Source organism: Habropoda laboriosa, unplaced genomic scaffold (genome assembly GCF_001263275.1).
Source record: "Habropoda laboriosa isolate 0110345459 unplaced genomic scaffold, ASM126327v1 scaffold597, whole genome shotgun sequence".
Taxonomy (NCBI): Eukaryota; Metazoa; Arthropoda; class Insecta; order Hymenoptera; family Apidae; genus Habropoda; species Habropoda laboriosa.
In genome coordinates this window covers 472,755-494,813 of record NW_017100768.1, presented here as the reverse complement: position 1 = coordinate 494,813, position 22,059 = coordinate 472,755, and the positions used below count along the sequence as shown (strand labels likewise).

The window sequence follows — 22,059 nt, the reverse complement described above, 5'->3', positions numbered from 1 at the left end:
GTATATATTTCAAGATTTATATTTTTAAGTAATATATTATATGTATAACGTTTGTACTTATATGTATTATAACCTCAATTCCAATTCGAATTTCATTTAAAATAATTACCCATTAGGATGTCAAAAATGAAATTCGCTAATTCATCAGATGAATCTCCTACATGTTATCGAAGGAAAAGCGCGTCACTGCGTTTTCCCCTCTTTGCAACAGTCACTCGCCTTTATGCTTACAATGTTTCGAAGGAATTCATAAAGATATAAATAAATTTGTTAATTGCAGTAATCAGTTTTGTAATTGCTATGACGCGGCAATCGTTCATGTAGGTACCACCGGTGGCGCATCCCGTCCCATGGGACAGACGTGAATGTACCATCGGTGGTTCATCCCGTCGTGAATGCTTAACAGTGTAATGATGTAAAATACATTTTCTGCACTTATTTTACGATAAATAATTGCACTTGTTCATTTTTCCCAATGTTCAAGTCTATTCCTTCACTTCTATGGTGTCCTGGAACAGTCCATCCGTAATTCTAATTTTTAATAAAAGTTATAAACAAATTCTGACTAATCTACCGGATACAACGATCGATTCAATGCAAAAGAAGTATATTAAACTGGTAGTTGCTAAGTTGAAGCATACAATAATATTATTTAAGACTTCGATATAATTATAAACTGCATAAATAGCGTTTGGTGAGGCGAACTACTTACGACTTATTAACGGAAACGCAGAATTTCAACAGTGGCATTGGCCAAGGAACACACTAGCTTGCAACAAGGATAGAAAGAAAACGTTTCCTATTGGCTGGCGGGCACCTAAGCCCCACTCCCACAGGCTAAATCCAGTCGGTCAGGGAAAAATCATTAATAACTCAATAATTACGATGAATTTCTAAACTTGTCGAATTGAAGAATCAAGTGTAGACCTTCGGCAACTTTCACATATACTTTTTAGTGCACTAAACCTTCCCGATAATTAGTTATTAACAATTTTCGTACGTGTTGTCAGGAACGATACGACAAGTCGCGACGGTCCCTTCTGGTTTTTCATTCATTTCATTGCGTAATAACAATTTTCTGTACAGGTTGCAGTATGCATTTGAAACGTAAGTTACTTAGTATCTTTGGCTACATTCTCGTATCATTTTTATTGAGATATCTCTTGTGGTTTGATAGTTATTTAACATTCTTTAGGTGAGTAATATATCCGTCGTATTCATTAATACGTGAAATACGTGATTAACTACTTATACAGTTTTAAGCAAGCAGAATGTAGAACGCAGTTGACTAAACTCCCATATAATGTTTAAGTATTCTTAAACTAAACCGAATATGTTAATGAAAATTACACGAGAATGCAGCTAAGGAACTCGTCTTTCACATGTGTATAGTTATTTGCATGAGAATTTAGTAGAAAGCTATGAAATTAGTGAACTACAGTAAAAGTATGCGGTAGCGTTCCCGACATCTCGTATTGTAATAGTTAATAACTATTTAACGAAGGGGCCTAGCACACTAAAAAGTATATGTGAAAGTTGCCGAGGGTCCACACTTGATTCTTCATTCCGAAAAGTTCGTAAAATCATCGTAATTATTGAGTTATTCGTGATTTTTCCCTGACCGACTTAATTTTATATCCGAAGGGCGGAACATAATGGCGCTCGGACCAATAGAAAACGTTTCTCCCTATCCTTCTCGCACACAGTTGCGTTCCTTGTCTAATACCTCTGTTCACATCCTGTGTTCCTATTAGAAATTTGTAATTTTCGACAAAAACATGAAATCGCGTAGGTTTCACTAACTTTTCATCCGGAGACAACAATATCTGGCAGAAAGCTGGTGAAAGAGATCGTTTCCGCTAAAAAAAAAAACCGGCGGAAGGCGTATGAGCGCGCGCGGGCAATATCCTGCAGCACCTCCTGTTTTATGTTACCGGTTGCAGGTACCATGGGTGCAGCGTTAAGTCAAACGGGAACCACCCACGGTGTCAAGACGGAAAGTGATAAGCAAGAGTCGAGAAGAAAAGTACATTATATTTGCATATTTTCTGAAATAATGATTAAGAAGTTATTGTTATAAAATATATTCAGGTTTCTGTGAAATTACTCGTGCGGTAAAGAACACCGTACGAAGGTAGAATTAATCCTCTATCTAATTAAATCCTATTTAAGTTGATTAGGTAGATCACGTCACGTAGCAATCCGCTACGTCAGAAGCGAAACTAGCGCCATTGGTGAGGTGAACTACGACTTATTAACGGAAACGCAGAATTTCAACGGCATTAGACAAGGAACGCACTAGTGTGGGACAAGGATAGAGCGAGAACGTTTTCCTATTGGCTGGCGGGCACCTAAGCCCGCTGGCTAAATCCAGTCGGTCAGGGAAAAATCATTAATAGCTCGATAATTACGATAATTTTGTCAACTTCTGGAATTGAAGAATCAAACGTGGACCTTTAGCAAATGTCTCATATCGATTTTAAAGCACCAAACACTTTCGATAATTAGTTATTAAGCAATTTTAGTACGCGATGTCGGGAACGATACCGCGTAAATATTTTTACGGTTCGTCAATAATTTCATAGAGGTCTACTAAATTCTAACGCAACTACTTAGCTATATGCCTGTGAAAGGTAACTCCTTTGGCTATATTCCCGTACAATTACAATTATTTACCATTATTTGGGAGAGTATTGTATCCGTCTCGTTCAACCGTAACACATTTTCATTATTTAAACGGAAACGCATGATTAATTACTCACTTTCAACATGTAGCAAATAGAATGGACTTTTATTAGTATTCTGCAATTAGTTTGGTATCTGTAAATGGTGTGGTTGATTAGATATTAGCAATTAGTGAGCTAAAAAGTATATGTGAAAGTTTCTGAAAATCCACGCTTCATTCTTCAATACTAAAAGTTGGTAAAATCATCGTAATTATTGAGTTATTAATGATCTTTCCCTGGTCAATTTAATTTTATATCCGGAATGGGGAACGTAATGGCGCTCGGACCAATAGGAAACGTTTCTCTCTATCCCTCTTGCACACTAGTGCGTTCCTTGTCTAATACCTCTGTTCACATCCTGTGTTCCTATTAAAAATTCATAATTTTCGACGAAAACATGAAATCGCGTAGGTTTCACTAACTTTTTATCCGGCGACAACAATATCAGGCAGAAAACTGGAGACAAGAATTCGTTTTCGGTGAAGAAGGTCCAGCGAAAAGCGTAGCTACTTATACATCAAATCGGCCAGGGAAAAGTCGTTACTAACTCAATAATTACGATGGTTTTGCGAACTTTTAGTATTGAAGAATGAAGCGTGGATTTTCAGAAGCTTTCACATATACTTTTTAGCTCACTAAATCCCTTCGATAATAAGTTATTAACAATTTTAGCACCCGATCTCGGGAACGATATCGCATGAATTTATGGTTTTTCAATAATTTCATAGCTTTCTACTGAATTCTCGTTCAGCTAACTACATGCCTGTGAGAGGTAACTGCTTTGGCCTTATTCCCGTGCAATTTTAATTAACATATCCCTTATGGATCGATAGTTATTTATCATTATTTGGGAGAGAATTGTATCCGTCTCGTTCAATCGTAACACATTTTCATTATTTAAACGGAAACGCATGATTAATTACTCACTTTCAACATGTAGCATATAGAATGGACTTTTATTAGTATTCTGCAATTAGTTTGGTATCTGTAAATGGTGTGGTTGATCAGATATTAGCATTTATTTATCACAGTTGATTATACCCGAGTTGGGTGAAAGGAGACTCTCCCATATAAATTTTAATTACTCTTAAACTAGACCGAGTATCTTGATAAAAATTATATGAGAATGCAGCTAAAGGAGCTGCCTTTCATACGCATCTAGCTAGTTGCACGAGAATTTAGTGAAAAGCAATGGAATCATTGAAAAACCATAAAGCTAGTTGACGGTATGCGGTATCGTTCACGGCATCACGTACTAAAATTGTGAATAACTAATTATCGAAGGGATTTAGTGAGCTAAAAAGTATATGTGAAAGTTTCTGAAAATCCACGCTTCATTCTTCAATACTAAAAGTTGGTAAAATCATCGTAATTATTGAGTTATTAATGATCTTTCCCTGGTCAATTTAATTTTATATCCGGAATGGGGAACGTAATGGCGCTCGGACCAATAGGAAACGTTTCTCTCTATCCCTCTTGCACACTAGTGCGTTCCTTGTCTAATACCTCTGTTCACATCCTGTGTTCCTATTAAAAATTCATAATTTTCGACGAAAACATGAAATCGCGTAGGTTTCACTAACTTTTTATCCGGCGACAACAATATCAGGCAGAAAACTGGAGACAAGAATTCGTTTTCGGTGAAGAAGGTCCAGCGAAAAGCGTAGCTACTTATACATCAAATCGGCCAGGGAAAAGTCGTTACTAACTCAATAATTACGATGGTTTTGCGAACTTTTAGTATTGAAGAATGAAGCGTGGATTTTCAGAAGCTTTCACATATACTTTTTAGCTCACTAAATCCCTTCGATAATAAGTTATTAACAATTTTAGCACCCGATCTCGGGAACGATATCGCATGAATTTATGGTTTTTCAATAATTTCATAGCTTTCTACTGAATTCTCGTTCAGCTAACTATTGTACATGCCTGTGAGAGGTAACTGCTTTGGCCTTATTCCCGTGCAATTTTAATTAACATATCCCTTATGGATCGATAGTTATTTATCATTATTTGGGAGAGAATTGTATCCGTCTCGTTCAATCGTAACACATTTTCATTATTTAAACGGAAACGCATGATTAATTACTCACTTTCAACATGTAGCATATAGAATGGACTTTTATTAGTATTCTGCAATTAGTTTGGTATCTGTAAATGGTGTGGTTGATCAGATATTAGCATTTATTTATCACAGTTGATTATACCCGAGTTGGGTGAAAGGAGACTCTCCCATATAAATTTTAATTACTCTTAAACTAGACCGAGTATCTTGATAAAAATTATATGAGAATGCAGCTAAAGGAGCTGCCTTTCATACGCATCTAGCTAGTTGCACGAGAATTTAGTGAAAAGCAATGGAATCATTGAAAAACCATAAAGCTAGTTGACGGTATGCGGTATCGTTCACGGCATCACGTACTAAAATTGTGAATAACTAATTATCGAAGGGATTTAGTGAGCTAAAAAGTATATGTGAAAGTTTCTGAAAATCCACGCTTCATTCTTCAATACTAAAAGTTGGTAAAATCATCGTAATTATTGAGTTATTAATGATCTTTCCCTGGTCAATTTAATTTTATATCCGGAATGGGGAACGTAATGGCGCTCGGACCAATAGGAAACGTTTCTCTCTATCCCTCTTGCACACTAGTGCGTTCCTTGTCTAATACCTCTGTTCACATCCTGTGTTCCTATTAAAAATTCATAATTTTCGACGAAAACATGAAATCGCGTAGGTTTCACTAACTTTTTATCCGGCGACAACAATATCAGGCAGAAAACTGGAGAAAAGAATTCGTTTTCGGTGAAGAAGGTCCAGCGAAAAGCGTAGCTACTTATACATCAAATCGGCCAGGGAAAAGTCGTTACTAACTCAATAATTACGATGGTTTTGCGAACTTTTAGTATTGAAGAATGAAGCGTGGATTTTCAGAAGCTTTCACATATACTTTTTAGCTCACTAAATCCCTTCGATAATAAGTTATTAACAATTTTAGCACCCGATCTCGGGAACGATATCGCATGAATTTATGGTTTTTCAATAATTTCATAGCTTTCTACTGAATTCTCGTTCAGCTAACTACATGCCTGTGAGAGGTAACTGCTTTGGCCTTATTCCCGTGCAATTTTAATTAACATATCCCTTATGGATCGATAGTTATTTATCATTATTTGGGAGAGAATTGTATCCGTCTCGTTCAATCGTAACACATTTTCATTATTTAAACGGAAACGCATGATTAATTACTCACTTTCAACATGTAGCATATAGAATGGACTTTTATTAGTATTGTGCAATTAGTTTGGTATCTGTAAATGGTGTGGTTGATCAGATATTAGCATTTATTTATCACAGTTGATTATACCCGAGTTGGGTGAAAGGAGACTCTCCCATATAAATTTTAATTACTCTTAAACTAGACCGAGTATCTTGATAAAAATTATATGAGAATGCAGCTAAAGGAGCTGCCTTTCATACGCATCTAGCTAGTTGCACGAGAATTTAGTGAAAAGCAATGGAATTATTGAAAAACCATAAAGCTAGTTGACGGTATGCGGTATCGTTCCCGGCATCACGTACTTAAATTGTGAATAACTAATTATCGAAGGGATTTAGTGAGCGAAGAAGTATATGTGAAAGTTTCTGAAAATCCACGCTTCATTCTTCAATACTAAAAGTTGGTAAAATCATCGTAATTATTGAGTTATTAATGATCTTTCCCTGGTCAATTTAATTTTATGTCCGGGCGGGCGGAACATAATGGCGCTCGGACCAATAGGAAACGGTTCTCTCTATCCTTCTCGCACACTAGCGTGTTCCTTGTCTAATACCTCTGTTCACATCCTGTGTTCCTATTAAAAAATCGTAATTTGCGACAACAAACACGAGATGACGAAACTAACGAGTTCGCCCACCATTTTCTTTCTATTTTTGTCGAAGACACGGCACTATTGCTATCCTTGTGTTCCCCCGTTCCTTTCCTTGTCTAACTCATTTCTCTAGCCCTATCCTCGTCTACTCGTATTCCTTTCCTCGTCTTACTCGTTTTTGTATTGCTAAATAGTATGTATGTACCTCAACTGTCGTTGGAAGCACGACTATAAAATACATATATTGGATTGCGTGGGTAGAACTGTCCACGAATCATCTACTGATAAACAATTACGTTACTTTCTTTTTTGTAATTTTGTAGTAATTTCATATTTATTTGCAAAACCAGTGATAATATTGTAATCTTATTCTATTCTAAATCGGTGAGGTTGGGAGCGGCACGAAAATAGTAAGGGCCTTCTCGACCATCCTGCCGAGGATACATAGTCCCATAAGATATTATGTCTATCCTGTACATTGCCTGTGCCTCTGTCTGTGCTAGCAGAGACTAACGGTCTACACCAGATGAGGCAAAGTGTCGTTCGCTTCAACAGACTTGTGCAGTTGCTGAAAGATGGCGGTAGCTACGGTATCAGTGCTCGACACCGATACCTGCTCCGTTTACTAATCGATCATTCCGGGTGTCGGGAGTCGGTGCAAGTAGGTGCGAGTTGGTGTGCCTATTTGAGAGGACGCATACTGCACAAGGACACTTGGGAGTAAAAGAAGTGTTTCTAAGATATGCAGGTGTGTGAAAATAACTGTTGCTCCTGTATAAGCGAGCCGTGATACAGGTGTATTAGTACAAGATGATAGCTGGCATTGTGTCGTGAAAAATGTCGAGAACCAACAGCGGTGAGTTGTCGGAACGAAACACCATTTGAAACGTCCAACGAAATCTTCGTTTTGTTGCTGCACCGCGCCAAGAGTGCTTACGAATATGATGAGATAACAAACGCAGAATGAAGTACAGTGGCAGTAACCTTCTCGGTTATGCACTTTACGCGTTTATTCTATTTTTTAACGGTGAGTTTCATCTCCTATTTTTCTTTGCTTTCATCTTCTTTTCCTCCTCCTCCTCCTCCTCCGCCTCCTCCTCTTCTTCTTCTTTTATGCTTTCCTTTCAAATTCTTCTCCGCTTGTCCCCTTCTCCCTCCTTTTCGCAGTCGATTCTTTTACATTCTTCTTCCTGATTCTAATCTTTTACTCTATACAGATAAAATGAAAAAGACTTGTCTTTAAAGCTACGCGCCTAAAATTCCTAAAATCCTGCAAAACTTTATTTATCGTTTACAAAAAGACACATTCTTACGATACGTTATTTTCAATTTTTTACCATTCTCCATCTGTACAATGCTACCCGTGCACATTTCTTTTTTTCTATTTCTCTCTGTCAGATGGCGGCAATTTTTAACGAAAATTATTCACCACTTCGTAATGGACCAATTGACGTAACGTGCGTATGACGCATGTATTGCCGCTCACCTGCTTCCTCGTTCACTTGATAGAATATGTGCGTGCGCGCGTCACTTTTTATTAGTATCATACACAAAGATTCATTGCACAGAGTGTGCTATTAAATATATTTACAAGCAGAAATATCTCGATGTTATTACTTATATTCGATCTATGTACAACGATAAATCGTGTTACGCGACAATGAAAAACGAAAAATTTCATCAGACATTAGAGCAACGTCAATTATGCTTTCAATTGTAAATTTGATCTTGTGATTTCAATCGAATCATCTCAAACAGATAGATCACCTAAAGAAATAAACGAACCAGTGGCAGATTTTACATGAATAGTTTTATCCATATTTTCCAGTTACTCATGCAGAAAGTGGTGTTACTTGTAAAGATCACCAAGGACAATCTTACGAGAATGGTCTTTACTACATTCTTGGTCCAGAACCCTGCACGTTGTGCGTATGCAATAATGGCAATCCAAAATGGTGTAAAGCATTTGTGTGCAGAGCAAGCAGCAAGTACGCAGAGGTATTTCAGCTGCTAAACTAACTGTTTCGCTTTGCATATATATATATATATATATGTACATGTAACATTGTTCTTCCATACTCAAATATAAAAGTTGATTTTTACGTTCAATAGGAAGATTGTAAATCTTCTCGGCATGGGGATACCTGTTGCCAGTATATTTGCTTGGCTGATACATTGTCATCTATATCAAATGATAAAACTGATGGGATCGGTGGTAATACCACAGATGCTACTACCAATTACGATATAGGACTGCGATCTGTCGCTAGTTTTGTGACAGCTGTGTTGTCCCTGAGTTTGCTATTTTTTTTAATACATCGCTTGCGCCAAAGAAAAATAAGAGGTATTTCACTTTTGCAATGTTTTTTTATTATTTTAAGACTGTAATACAAAAATGTTGATTATTTTTTGGTGTAAGTTTGCGTGGCAGGAAGACAGAACAGACAGTTGGCAGAGGACCAAAGAAATTTAGGTAACATGGGATACTTGGAACGAGATGGATTGTCACATGGTGTTCCTATGGATGACATTCCATGCGGAGCTAATTATCCATTATGGAAGCCACCCAGCAATTACTTTCCACGTGGCGAGGCTCCACCGCCTTATGAAGAAGCGGTAGCGGCAGCACGAGCGGAGCAAGCTCTTCTATCGATGAACCCACAAGCGCTGCCGCAACTAAATTTTCCAAATAATTATTTGCCAAACGCTAATAGTCGTACAAGTATATCGTTAGTTGGGAGCACGCAAAGTGGCATAAACGGCAATTCGTCAACGTTAATTTGCGATACTGCGGGTATAACAGATCAAAGTGGCTTAATCTCAACACCGAGTAGACCAATTTCAAATCCGAACATATATGCTAGTTATCGACAAACGAATCAAAATGAAACGTTACCTCCAGGTGTTAGTGTAGGAACTTCTACGACGAGTTTCACTATGGGAACAAGCACTTACGAGAATTTACCTACACCCATTGGAATTCCAAGCTACGCTAATCAGCGTCCAGATGTAACTGCCCAACCTGTGCAGACTAATTTACAACCTAATATTCTAAAAAGTTATCAAACACATACCACTCTTCCTCGTCAAACCGGCGCGTTCACGATATCTGCAACTTTATCAAATTCCAGTGTTACTGCACATCGTACAATACCTAGGACTTTAACAACGCGTACTGGTACAAAATTACAAGATATTATAAATGACTGTAATCAAAAAGAATTTTTACGACCACCCACGATGATGAGCGACATTGCCACGCCGAATATACCACATTCTACTCTGCAAAATGTCACGACTAAATTAGAGAATACTAGGGAAAATCCAAATCCAGCTACATTTTACCAAGATCTACAAATACAGCCTCCCCCTCCTGCATCTTCCTCTGGATTGCAGCAAACCGAGAGACCACAGTTGGATCATCAAATGGAAAAGTCCCATGAATTTAAGGTAGTGTAGTAAAGAAAATGTTCCGTTGATATCGGGAGTAAACACTGAATATGTGTCGCAGAAAATTCCACGCGATCTTTTAACATGTACAGCGGCGTTACACTAATAACGAGTTTTGCGCGTTCCAGCAGCCACCACTGAACGTAGCCAATGGAATTAACGAAGAAGGAAGTTTCGAATCAGTAGCATGCACTTGTAGCATGCAAGCTCTTCCTACTCTCCATGACGATACCGATGATTACAGGAGCGAATGTGAAAATTGTAAAAGCGCAACAGGTTCTCGTTATTACTTGGATAACGAAGACGAATTAGTTACTTCTCCTCACGAAACTATGACGTTACATAGAAGACCGGACGAAACAGCTTCGAATGCTACCCCTCAGTATTACAGAACTTCACTTACACTGCCTATAAGCACCCGTCAACGAACAAGGTAATTAAAAGAACATTAACATGAAAATAAAACATATCCTCCTTTTTTTTTCTCTCGTTAATATCCGATCGATAACGGATTCAATAACGGATTTGACGTTACTCTAGCATTGTCACAATCACATCTATCAGGGCAAATCTAACACCCTTCGTTTTTCTTTTCTCCTTTCCTTTTACCGTAAATTTCTACTTCATTATCTACTGCTTATTTGAAATGTACTTGTGCGAGAGTAAAAAGACTAAAGCAAACAAAACGGATGCAATATCTTAGAAGCTTTTCAAATTACAATTAGAATTGTTTACATTTAGGAGCACCGGCGTTCGAGAAAATTGGACAAGAAAATTCAACACCATGCCACAAAGTTCCACAGAATCTTCAGATGAAAATTAATCACGAGCATATGTTTCCCACGCACTGTATAACTATTAAAATGTTTTACGATACATTATCATCGATGAAAATTCACTATCACGGCACATAAACGATGCGATCACATTTTATTGCGTTGCAGGCAACAGTATGATATTGTTGTTAATAGAATCCGGTATTACAGTGAAGCATTTTCTATCTTGTTGACTGTATGTAAACTGTTCGCATACTCGAACTATGTATGATTTACGAGAAAGATGAGTCACACTTTTGCTTTCACAGTTTTTCCTTACATGTTATTAAACTGTGGGAGCAAAGTTTAGGTATACCTAATAAATAGCAACTTACAATTTCAATAAGTTCACGAATGAACGAACACTAAGGAAGAAAATATAGCTGTACAACATCTTTAGAATTTTTTTAACTATGTTCGATGCATATCATTCGTTAAATGTTAATGGAAAATGTTGAAAATGCAATTTTTATCGCTTTATCTCCAATGGAGTCGCGTCGAGTACCGAAACTTGTTATTCACATTGTCAGAAGCAGTGACGCAATAAAACCTAAAGAACAGGTTGATTCACACTATACGGTTCACACAATTATAGGCATGCTGCTCTCTTATCGTTTCATTATCAATTGTTGATCTCAGAAATTATTATTCAATAAGATAACAACCGGATGAATATGAACTGGAATATCAGAGAGAGAAAGTTGCAGAGAAATCGATATCTTTTTCATTTCAATTTATCACAATCTGTAATATTGTTACAAATCGTTCTTCTGTCGGCATTTATACGATTGTTCATTTTTACATCTGGTTTTTATAGTATCATTTATCTACATACATACATACGTACATATGTATGTACCACTTATATGTATATTAAGTTATATCACTCAAATATAGTAGACGTTGGCTTCGTGAAAAGCGTTTTGCACAAACTTTCTATTCTAATACTCTTTCGCAAAAACAGTTCAAAATTATACACCGTGCCGTGCACAAATATCTACATTTTGAAATCTTTTTAAAAATACATATCAGCATTGAGTACAATCACACAATTATATTAACATTACAAAAAGAAATTCACCTCTAAATATAAATGTTCTGGTTTCAATATTTCTTTTCCATACAATTATTATATTTGCACTTTTTCGTTTCATGTGCAACGTACGAGATACATTCGGCGATATGTTACATACATACATACATACATACATACATACATACATAATAGAAATATTTTTGTGGTTTGTGTAGTTGAATGAAAGAGTTCGTTGGTTCGAATAGTGTGAAACGACCTAAATGCGTGTATATTCACGCATAATGTTATGCTTTTTTTACCAATCATGCAAACGTTGATTCATTTTCTTTACATTTCTTTACGTGCCCGCGTTCGCGCGCGCTCGCGTGCCTGTGCGTTGCACGCAGACACAAAATGTAACGTCGTCTTAAAACATAAATTAAGACTCAGGAAAATTATACCTTTTTCTTTCTATGTGAGATACTCTTTTCGCGGTCCATTTTTCCTCCAGATTTTTAATGAAAAAATTGGTCGTAGTTATCCATATTCTAGATACGAACGATTTACTCGCATTATATGTATATCGCGAAAATTTCTACCGACTGATTTTAACACCCTGATATAAGGATGAACATTTTTAAGTCTATACAATTATTATATTCCGTACGGTGAAAGAAAAGAAGAAAAAAACGTCTCAACGTTGGGATTGCTTGTGATAACATACATACATACATATGTATATACTTTATATGCTCCGGAAATACAGCAAGTGAAATGATCATTGTCTCCGAGTAATTGGTGATTAATGATTTTTATGGTACATAACGAAAAATGGGATCACGCGCAATTTTTCAATAATTTCAATGTTTGCTTATCTATATTGGTAGAATCTAAGAATTCGACTGATCGATCATATTCGATGATATCGAAATACATCTCTCTGTTTCACCCGAGTCACAACTATGATATACATATGTATGTTCGCTAAATTCCTTCTTACAAATGCCTTTATTTACACTTTTTTCTTGCTTTTTTACCTCGTTGCAAACATTCTACAAACGTAAATCCTAGGATGAATCGTTATTAACAATATGCTTAATAATGATGACACAAGACTAATCTGAGTTTTAATCTCACCACCGTTTTATTATACATATACATGCATATGTACAGGTTTTACAATTCTTTCGATTGTAACAAAAATATCATTATTTGTAAACTAAAATTACTTTACGCAAATGTTTGTATGCAATACAATTATACTTAGATGTTTATTCCTTTGTACGAGAGCTTATATTATTTATACGATTACTATTCGTATGTTCCAAAGGTTATAAATGCGCAAAAGTAGTACGTTGAAAAATGAACGATCAGCTGTTGCTAATGTTGATTTCCTTTAATAATCGAATCGTTGCATATGTATATTCGCTACTTTACGTCAATCGGACATACCTATATATATGTAGACGCGCGCGCGCACGCACGCACGCACGCACACACACACCACACCACACCACACCACACCACACCACACATACATACATACACAGGGTACCTTACTTATATCATTCTTGCTGCTATCGAAAAAGACGTAAGAGAAAAATGTGTGCAACTATTATTATAATTAAGTAAATAAGTGGACAAGTTGCACGGTTCAAAAAGGCGAATGTGATAATGGTGAAAAATCCTCCCGAAAGATTAAATAGGTAAATAAGATTATTTTATCGTTTGAGTACAGCGGAGGCGGAGTTACACATTTCAGTTGAAACGGAATAAAAAGCGAATCTACCGATTCTACTATAATAAGTTTCGAAAACGTTTCGTGTTGTCTCAATCTATTGTAATTAGTAAAGAAAGCAAGATGGTTAGTTTATTAATTGACGAAGAATATTGAAATAACGATGAGCAAATGATATCGTTTCAACGAACCATGCAACTTCCCCTTTCAGTCAGTTACGTACATATGTAAGTACTTACATATGTAGATACCGTTTCACGGTTTCACTAGCAGTGAAAACATCATCATGATCGTAAAACCAGGCATACACGTATACATAGTTTCTTTAGCACGAATTTCGCACTTTCAGTGAATAATGCGTATCGAATGTAAGATAATTATTTCGCAAGACATTCGTAATTCTCGTTCTCGTTTTCAATACGAATATTCAACTGATCTAATTGATTCAAAAAGTAAAAACTCTTTGATTCGATTCTCGCAATTAGTTTTAGTTCACGTGGACTAACTACCAAGGACTAAATGTATCGATATTTAACTTTCCATTAAACTGTTTACAAAAGGCAAGTAACAACAAAACAAAAGAAAAAAGAAAGAGAAAGAAACCGATAACGTTTTATTGCGCTTGTCACAATACCAAGGATTTTCATATACATATATTACCATGAATTTACGATAACACAATGTTTCTGTGTTAAAAAAAAACTATACTCTCTATAGTATATGTATACATACATACGTATGATATTTGTTACATGTATATGGAACGAAGATCTAATTCATTAACAATATTCTTATGATAATTCGCGTTAAATGAATTACGTGTATTTTCTTTACTATAATTATCATCGCAAACGTTTTCGCATACTTGATCGTAATCTTAGGTACATGTATATCATATAACTTACAATCCAATACCAATTTTTGATATTTATCATTTTTCCTGTACAAAGTATATTTTCATCATTCCGCACAAACATTTTTGCTTTTGCAAAGTTTCACATCGATTTGTTTTAATTAAGATACATCCAGCTGATAGGATCCACCACCGTATGCATATGTACATACGTACGTAAGTATGTATGTACATATACGGAAGAAAGTTAAGCATACAGCTATCTCGTTTGTAGAATACATAATGATTTATGGTTACCAGAAGTTCAATTAATTATACCTAAAATCATTGATAATACCACAGAACGAAATGAAAATTTGGATTAATTTCGGAAAGTACGAAACGAATGTCAATCGATAGAGTTATATACATATACAATCGAAATATTGGAAGTAATTGGTAAATCACAAAAAATAAACAATGATGCACATCGAACTATTACATTTACGCGAAGTTATGAATTATCTCTGGTAATTTCCAATTACTCGCGTAATTAAGTAAAAAAAGGAAAAGCGGAAAAAAAAGAATGAGAAAGCGTGAAACGTAACGTTTTAAAACAATCATTTGAGTATGAAGTATGCTTTGCGGAAAAAATATTATGAATTTTCTATGTATAACAATTAACATAGGTAGCTGTTGAATTTTTTTTAAATGAATCTTGCGTCGATACGGAAATATGAATAAAAAAAAGACATTACACGAAGTTGTAACTAAAAGAACGTAGTGATGACAACAGAATAGGCGCGGTTGTAAAGCCGGCATCTTGCCATCTCGCATGTACTTACTGTAATAAGCGCTGTCGTAGAAAGCGACGCTGGTAAAATGAACATTTTAAGGAAACATCAATCTCTAAATATGTAGGTAGTACATGAAGCGTGTAAGCCGTAAGCGATACACAGGCATATGTAAATATATACTACAATACTTCCAACTATAAGCAGATTCTGTGAAAATCGGAATCTCTTCCTATGATAATCGACGCATTTCGTGTGTTCATTAAACTCGACTATATTCCATTCTTGAAAGAAATGTGTTCATTATATAATAAATCTCTTTCTATATGCATACAATCGTTCGACGAAAAAAAGGTACAACAAGCTGGACTTCAAATGAATTTGAAAAAACGTTCAAGACTCTCGCGTAGTTCAAACGGTACAAAAACTTGAATTACTTAGTTGTTCGTATAGTGATCGAAAATATTGTAATATATTTATCGGAGTAGTTTTAGAATAAAATCTTTATTGCGCTTACTTGGGTAAGTGAAATATTATAAATTGATATAAGTTGTATTAGAACATTTATGTCAGTAGGCTATCGTTTGATTGTAATAAATCAATACTTTACATAAGCTTCTCGCTCATTTCATTCAACTAATTACTTTTCCATTAATTCATTTTTTTTTTTTTTTACCATCGTCATACTTCTCATGGTGCATCGTTGATGCACGACTTTCGATACGGATATAAGGTAAATATTTCATAACACAGTAACATAATTTAATATGAAATTTCACATGCCCTTATCCTAGTTCTTCTCCTTCCCTTCTTTCTCTAATGTTTTACCGTTATGTAAACGCCTGTGTAAGTGTTATTCATATTTTAGTATAAAATAACACACAACGCACACGACACGCGCACGCACACAGTAATAAAGAGGGGATGCAAAAGAAGCATGCGCATATGCGCGCGAATTTGAAAATCCTATATACATGAATAGTACGAACACGGACTTTTTCACGTGTGCAAAGCAATGTCCTGAAAGGACAGTTTAATAGTGCTAAAGTTCACATCGGAAACTGTGAATATTTCTTTAAGAAGTTTATCCAACAGAACTTTTAATACTTAACTTTCATTCGTTATAGGTATTTCTTCCATTCAACTGTGATATTTAATTTCTTTCATTCGAATGTAACAATTGAACGAGAAATACACTACAAAGAAGTATGTACCATATACGAACAGCTTTTAAGTTACCATACGGAACACGCGCACGCGCGCGTGCGTATACACCTAACCTACAGAATGTATCTTTTCGTTGAGATATATTTGGAATTCACGAACTAAACGTACATATTTAACGATCGATCAACTATTTAGTTTTGCACATTAAATATTTTTCGTGATATAAAAAATAAGAAAGTTTCACCTTGTTTAAGAAAAGAAATGTTTTATTTAGTTTGTTAATAATTAAGCCTCTGTGCACGAAAAATGTTTTCATGTGTGTTCAACGAATGGAAGCGAAAGAATGAAAACGTAGGGGTAACGTATGACTAAGAATTAATAAATAAAATTCAAGTTTCGACGAGTGAGAGAAAATGAAAAAGTAAAAACGTAAAACTATAACTGAATACAACAATGAGACATTGATGCGCAATCGACTAATTTAATCAGACGCCATCTCGTGCTACATAAAGGTATCACTTAAAATCAGTAGTTTTCCAGTTCTGATTCGGCATTCGCTTAAAACGCAATCAAGTACACCAAGAATTGTGACGGATTACGATCCATTACGATAGTCAGAAATAGGCAAGAGGAGCAAAGAGGACACGTAAAAGATGGCGGAAGCCGTTGTAGACGGGACTCCAATGTCCCGATTTTTTTGTCACAAATGCAGTATCGAAATTGAACGTTTATTACCAGTAAGTATGTTTATTCATTTCTTTTTTTAAGAATCTTACAGTAAATACAATATTCTTTATAAAAGCTTCAAGTTTTTGTCTCGATCTGTCAATCGGTATCACGCGTGAAACCCCCGTTCTTTCGTACCGTATAGAAAATTAATCATATATGTCTTACTATTTTTTCAAATTACTTTATACATTCTTGCTTTCACCGTTATATGGCCATATTAAAATCAATTAACACCTGTATGTTATAAAAAATAACATTGTTTTGATGTGAAATTCATCTATACTGAGGAATATATATGTGTATATTTTAAATGCTACTATCTTCACTTTCCTTAGCTTCTTTCTCATTTTATTATTTACTTTTTATCAAATCTATTTTTTCATCACTGATTTCTACAAAAAATTATTAATAATCTGATATGTAATTTCAATTTTGAACAACAATATATATATATATCGCTTTAACCATGCAACAATTTTCTACAAGATAAAGATTAAAATGATTACTGTTTATATTGATTAATTAAATCTGTAGGTTTCTTTTTCTCAGATATACAAAGATTAGCAATTTAACACATTTCTCCATATTTATGATTTAACGTGTGATTCGGTTCTACTTTAGGATTACACGTGTCCAAGATGCGCGAGTGGCTTTATAGAAGAATTAGAAAGCGATAACAATGACATGGTTATTCCTGGTACTGGAATACATATTAGTACTGACTCAGATGATAGTAGATTATTGGATGAGGTGAGTAACAGATTTGGAGATTTATACATTTGTATTTTGTACCTTTGTTATATGTACTCCTATATGTACTTTGCTACTGTTTCTTCATTGTATATTTCTTACGCAGTTTTGGCAACGTTACATAGAAATTGAGATTGATCCACCTAATAGAAATAATGGACCAACACGATATCGAATGACACCTCATGCTCGAGATAATCTAAATCGCAGGCCTACCAGGTATGTCACTTGTAGCTTTCTCAAATTCTTTTTATTTCCAAATATACTTACATGACTATTTCCATTGCATATTTTTCTACCAAACACAGCAGGCAAGAAGACGTGGATGTGCAAAATTTCATGCGAGACTTTGCACGTACTTTCACAGATGTAGATGTAGGTCAAACGGTGACACAAGTTGGACAATTACCTGTGTATGTACAGTATTAACTTTTTTTATGCATTTATTATTATTTATAGAAATGTATGTATGAGCATGTGTGTATGTGGTTGTCTTAGCTCAAGCCTATACATATTCTGTAAGGAATATCAGAAATGAATTGGGATAATATTGATAAAAGAATTATATACTTAAATTTTATGTCGTTTCATTTTACTTTGTGCATTCTGTTGAGATGAAATATTATTCTGAGTGAATTGAAGAGCAATTTGCGTATCTTTCTTCAACACTTATTCCTTAATAGTACATTAATGTCAATAAAAGACCAGTTCGTTAGTTCCGTGCGTAATATGCTTAAAATAGCATGCAAATAGACAAATTAACTTTCTATGAACGTGTGTGTGTGTGTGTGTATCTGTACATTAATATAGTTACGGTAGTATAAAATTTGACTTATTTCACATAAATATTCATATACTTACTATCTTAGAGACTGGAAATAATTAAATGAAAACAGCTGCATTTTATAAATGTGTTGCACAGAAGGAAAATAATATTAATAAGCTTAATGACATTTTTCAATTATAATAACAATTCTGTTTCTGCAATTGTATAATTGAGCTATATTGTTACATAGTAATCCTGGTTTGTTCTCTATCGAATTAACTTTATTCATATTGAATAATTCTAAAATATATTAAACTCTTTCCATGTTAGTTTGAATTCGACGAGTAGTCAGAAACATTGACGAAAAGTCATTTTCGTTTTCTTATATTTTATTAATATATGTGTGCATTTACGAAATGCAGAACAATGCTACAAGGAGGCTTGTAGCACTAAAAGGCTTGTTCACCCAGGATAGAAGTCATTGTTTAATTTAATATTTGATATCACTAAAGTAAAACACAATAATGTAGATTCAATATTAGACTGTTCTTGGGAAATCCTGGAGATTATGTTTGGGGTCAGGATGGCTTAGATGCGATTGTTACACAATTTTTAAACCATGTGGATGGAGCTGGACCGCCACCTTTACCAAGAAAACAAATCGATGAAATACCAACAACAACTGTGGCTCAAGATCATGTTGGTGAGTATATCATGTATATTATAATTCACAAACTAGGAAATGGAACCAAGTTTAAACAAAACATTACATTATTTAATCATACAGATAGAAAACTTCAATGTTCCGTGTGTTGGGAAGATTTTAAACTTTCTGAACCAGTTAAACAACTTCCTTGTCAACATTTGTATCATGCACTATGCATTATACCATGGTTAGAATTGGTAAGTTAAAATATCAAAAGAACTGAATTTTATTTCTGAATGATGTAAACATATTTCAGGATTTTTTTTTCTTGTAGCATGGTACTTGCCCTATTTGTAGAAAGGATTTGGGAGATCCGAATTCAGCAGAAATAAATACGGATACTGTAGGACGTAGTTTGGTCGCCCTATTTAGGTATGTTACATACGTATACACTTGCCGACAAAAGTTAAGAAACAAATCAATTTCACATAATTTAGTTAATATTTATCATTATATAACGGGGATAAATTAATATTACTTATACTATGAGAAAGCTACGACTTCATAGATTAGAAATTGATAAAAATTATTTCTGATATACTATATAGTGGTAATATTCTGTATTTAATAACAGAAACGTGCTATTTTCGTGCAGACAAAAGTTAAGAAACCATAATCGACAATATTGTTTCTCTCGATAGGTGACTGTTTTATTGACTCTTAGTCAGTTACATGGTATAACATCAAACGTGACACAATGATTTAGTTGTTATAAAAATGATAGGTGGGCATTATTTAACAGAAGCGGAGAAACAAGTTATAATTAATATATTCAATGGAGGACAAAAAAAAAGTAGACATTGCTAAAACGTTTAATGTGAATCGTTGTGTAGTAACAACAATTGTACAACGATTTCAACAAAGTAATACTGTTAAAACAGCATTGCGGAGCGGTAGACCTCGAAAAACCAGTGAAAGGATGGATCGTAGAATTATAAAATGTTCAAAAATTAATCCATTTTATAATACTACACAAATAAAAAGTGAATCGAAACTTTGACAAATTAGCACCAAGACTATAAGTCGTCGATTGCGTGAAAATAATCTGTTTGCATGTAAAGCAGAAAAGAAACCGTATATTTCACCAAAAAACAGAAAGTCACGATTAGAATTTGCTAAGGAGCATATTAATTGGGCAAAGATTTTGTGGAGTGATAAAAGCAAGTTCAATGTGTTCGATAATAATGCTAGAAACAATGTGAGACGACCGCTTGGCAAAAGGTTTAATATTAAATATCTCAAACCAGCAGTCAAATTTGGAGGTGGAAATGTCATGGTATGGGGTTGCTTTTCGATTAATGGTACTGGTCCATTGATCCAAATTACAGATACTATGGACAGATTTTTATATCAAAATATATTACAAAATCATATGCTAACGTTTGAAAGAGAAAAATTGTGTGTTGATTGGTCATTTCAACACGATAATGACCATAAAAACATGCTTCCAAGTTAGAAAAAGGGTTTTTAGCAGACGAAAATGTTAATGTTATTAAGTGGCCCAGTCAGTCACCAGATTTAAATTTTATAGAGCACATGTGGGATTATGTTGTACGACAATTAAAAACGCAAATGTATAGCAACAAAGACGAATTAATGCAAAAAGTAATAAAAATATGGTCCGAAATCCCAGTAGAACTTTGTATAAAATTAATAAAGTCAATACCGTCAAGATGTCAAGCAGTAATACGATCCAAGGGATTTCCGACACGTTATTAATGCGTTAATAAAAATTTGCTCTTTTGTATTTAACTATACTTATTGTAAAATAAATATTTCTCAACTTTTGCCTCATTTAATTTTGGTCATATTTATTTCTCACGCTTATATCTATCAAACTAAGATAGATTTAATATATTTATGTATTTATACTAAAAATGATATACCTTTCATATTTTGTTTATTTAATAGCATATAGAAGTGAAAAAATAAAACATATGTTATAGAATTACCGAGCAACTGCTTTGTTTCTTAACTTTTGTCGGTAAGTGTATATACGTATATATATAACGTCTATATAATATATATAACGTCTATATTTTAACTGAAACGTAGCAATTAAATTTCGCTGATCTTAAATATATTTTCTTTGATGCATCGAAATATGAAATATACGAAGACGTCAATATTCGTTTCGATGAATGTAGAAGAAGCAACAGAATGTATTTATTTACTTTTAGGGCAGCTAATGAATCAAATAATTCCAGGACACCTACACCGTCGTCAAGTGGGAATAACACGAGTAGTAACACATCAGCATCGATTGGAAATAACTCTGGTAGTAACACGTCCTCGTCGAGTGGAAATAATTCTGGTAGTAACTCATCGAGTGAGATTTCAGATTGATTATGCTGTCTTGATATTTTCTCTACATAGCAGGACACACAAGTATACACACACAACACACGTCTATTTTCCACTTTTTCAAATTTATTTTTCGGCACTGTTCACTCGAGCAATGTTTATATATACTTCGTAAATATTGTATCTCGACGCTAATATAAATTTCCAGCTTTATACTTTAATCAATAGTGTAATGTAAATCATAAAGAAAATAATGCAGTATCAAATTACAATTTGCATGTGTTGCTTCGCATGAATTATAATGAGGTACGGTCATTAAAAGTCAAAGAAAGACGTATGTATTTGAAGTTGAAATAATCCTTGTTGCTATATATATATATTATATACATACAAA

General features: G+C 34.5%; 2 protein-coding genes across 4 annotated transcripts; both read left to right on the top strand.

The window, feature by feature from the left end:
• Nucleotides 1-7,299: 7,299 nt before the first annotated feature.
• LOC108577202 (uncharacterized protein PB18E9.04c-like) lies at nt 7,300-10,953 on the top strand. Its single transcript, XM_017940325.1, has 6 exons — nt 7,300-7,626; nt 8,428-8,597; nt 8,712-8,943; nt 9,019-10,049; nt 10,181-10,482; nt 10,791-10,953. Exons 1-6 carry the CDS (start codon nt 7,563-7,565, stop codon nt 10,870-10,872), a joined length of 1,881 nt encoding a protein of 626 aa, XP_017795814.1. The 5' UTR covers nt 7,300-7,562; the 3' UTR covers nt 10,873-10,953.
• A 5,733-nt stretch (nt 10,954-16,686) lies between these two features.
• On the top strand, nt 16,687-21,850 carry LOC108577206 (E3 ubiquitin-protein ligase RNF115-like). Of its 3 annotated transcripts, none has more exons than XM_017940335.1 (8): nt 16,687-17,147; nt 17,761-17,889; nt 17,996-18,108; nt 18,198-18,302; nt 19,186-19,358; nt 19,443-19,558; nt 19,636-19,733; nt 21,569-21,850. In XM_017940335.1, exons 1-8 carry the CDS (start codon nt 17,064-17,066, stop codon nt 21,705-21,707), a joined length of 957 nt encoding a protein of 318 aa, XP_017795824.1. In that variant the 5' UTR covers nt 16,687-17,063; the 3' UTR covers nt 21,708-21,850. The 3 variants fall into 3 exon arrangements, with proteins under 3 accessions (XP_017795824.1, XP_017795822.1, XP_017795823.1); XM_017940333.1 differs by having other exon boundaries at nt 16,689-17,147; nt 21,542-21,849; XM_017940334.1 differs by having other exon boundaries at nt 16,689-17,147; nt 19,198-19,358; nt 21,542-21,848.
• The last annotated feature ends 209 nt before the right edge of the window (nt 21,851-22,059 follow it).

What these genes read in the sequence shown, in the direction of transcription:
- LOC108577202 (XM_017940325.1), top strand. Translation starts at nt 7,563, where the DNA reads ATGAAGTACAGTGGCAGTAACCTTCTCGGTTATGCACTTTACGCGTTT. An exon ending in GTTTATTCTATTTTTTAACG is followed by an intron (nt 7,627 to 8,427) that starts GTGAGTTTCATC and finishes CATATTTTCCAG; the next exon opens with TTACTCATGCAGAAAGTGGT. An exon ending in CAAGCAGCAAGTACGCAGAG is followed by an intron (nt 8,598 to 8,711) that starts GTATTTCAGCTG and finishes TACGTTCAATAG; the next exon opens with GAAGATTGTAAATCTTCTCG.
- LOC108577206 (XM_017940333.1), top strand. Translation starts at nt 17,064, where the DNA reads ATGGCGGAAGCCGTTGTAGACGGGACTCCAATGTCCCGATTTTTTTGT. An exon ending in CTAAATCGCAGGCCTACCAG is followed by an intron (nt 18,109 to 18,197) that starts GTATGTCACTTG and finishes TACCAAACACAG; the next exon opens with CAGGCAAGAAGACGTGGATG. An exon ending in TTATACCATGGTTAGAATTG is followed by an intron (nt 19,559 to 19,635) that starts GTAAGTTAAAAT and finishes TTTTTCTTGTAG; the next exon opens with CATGGTACTTGCCCTATTTG.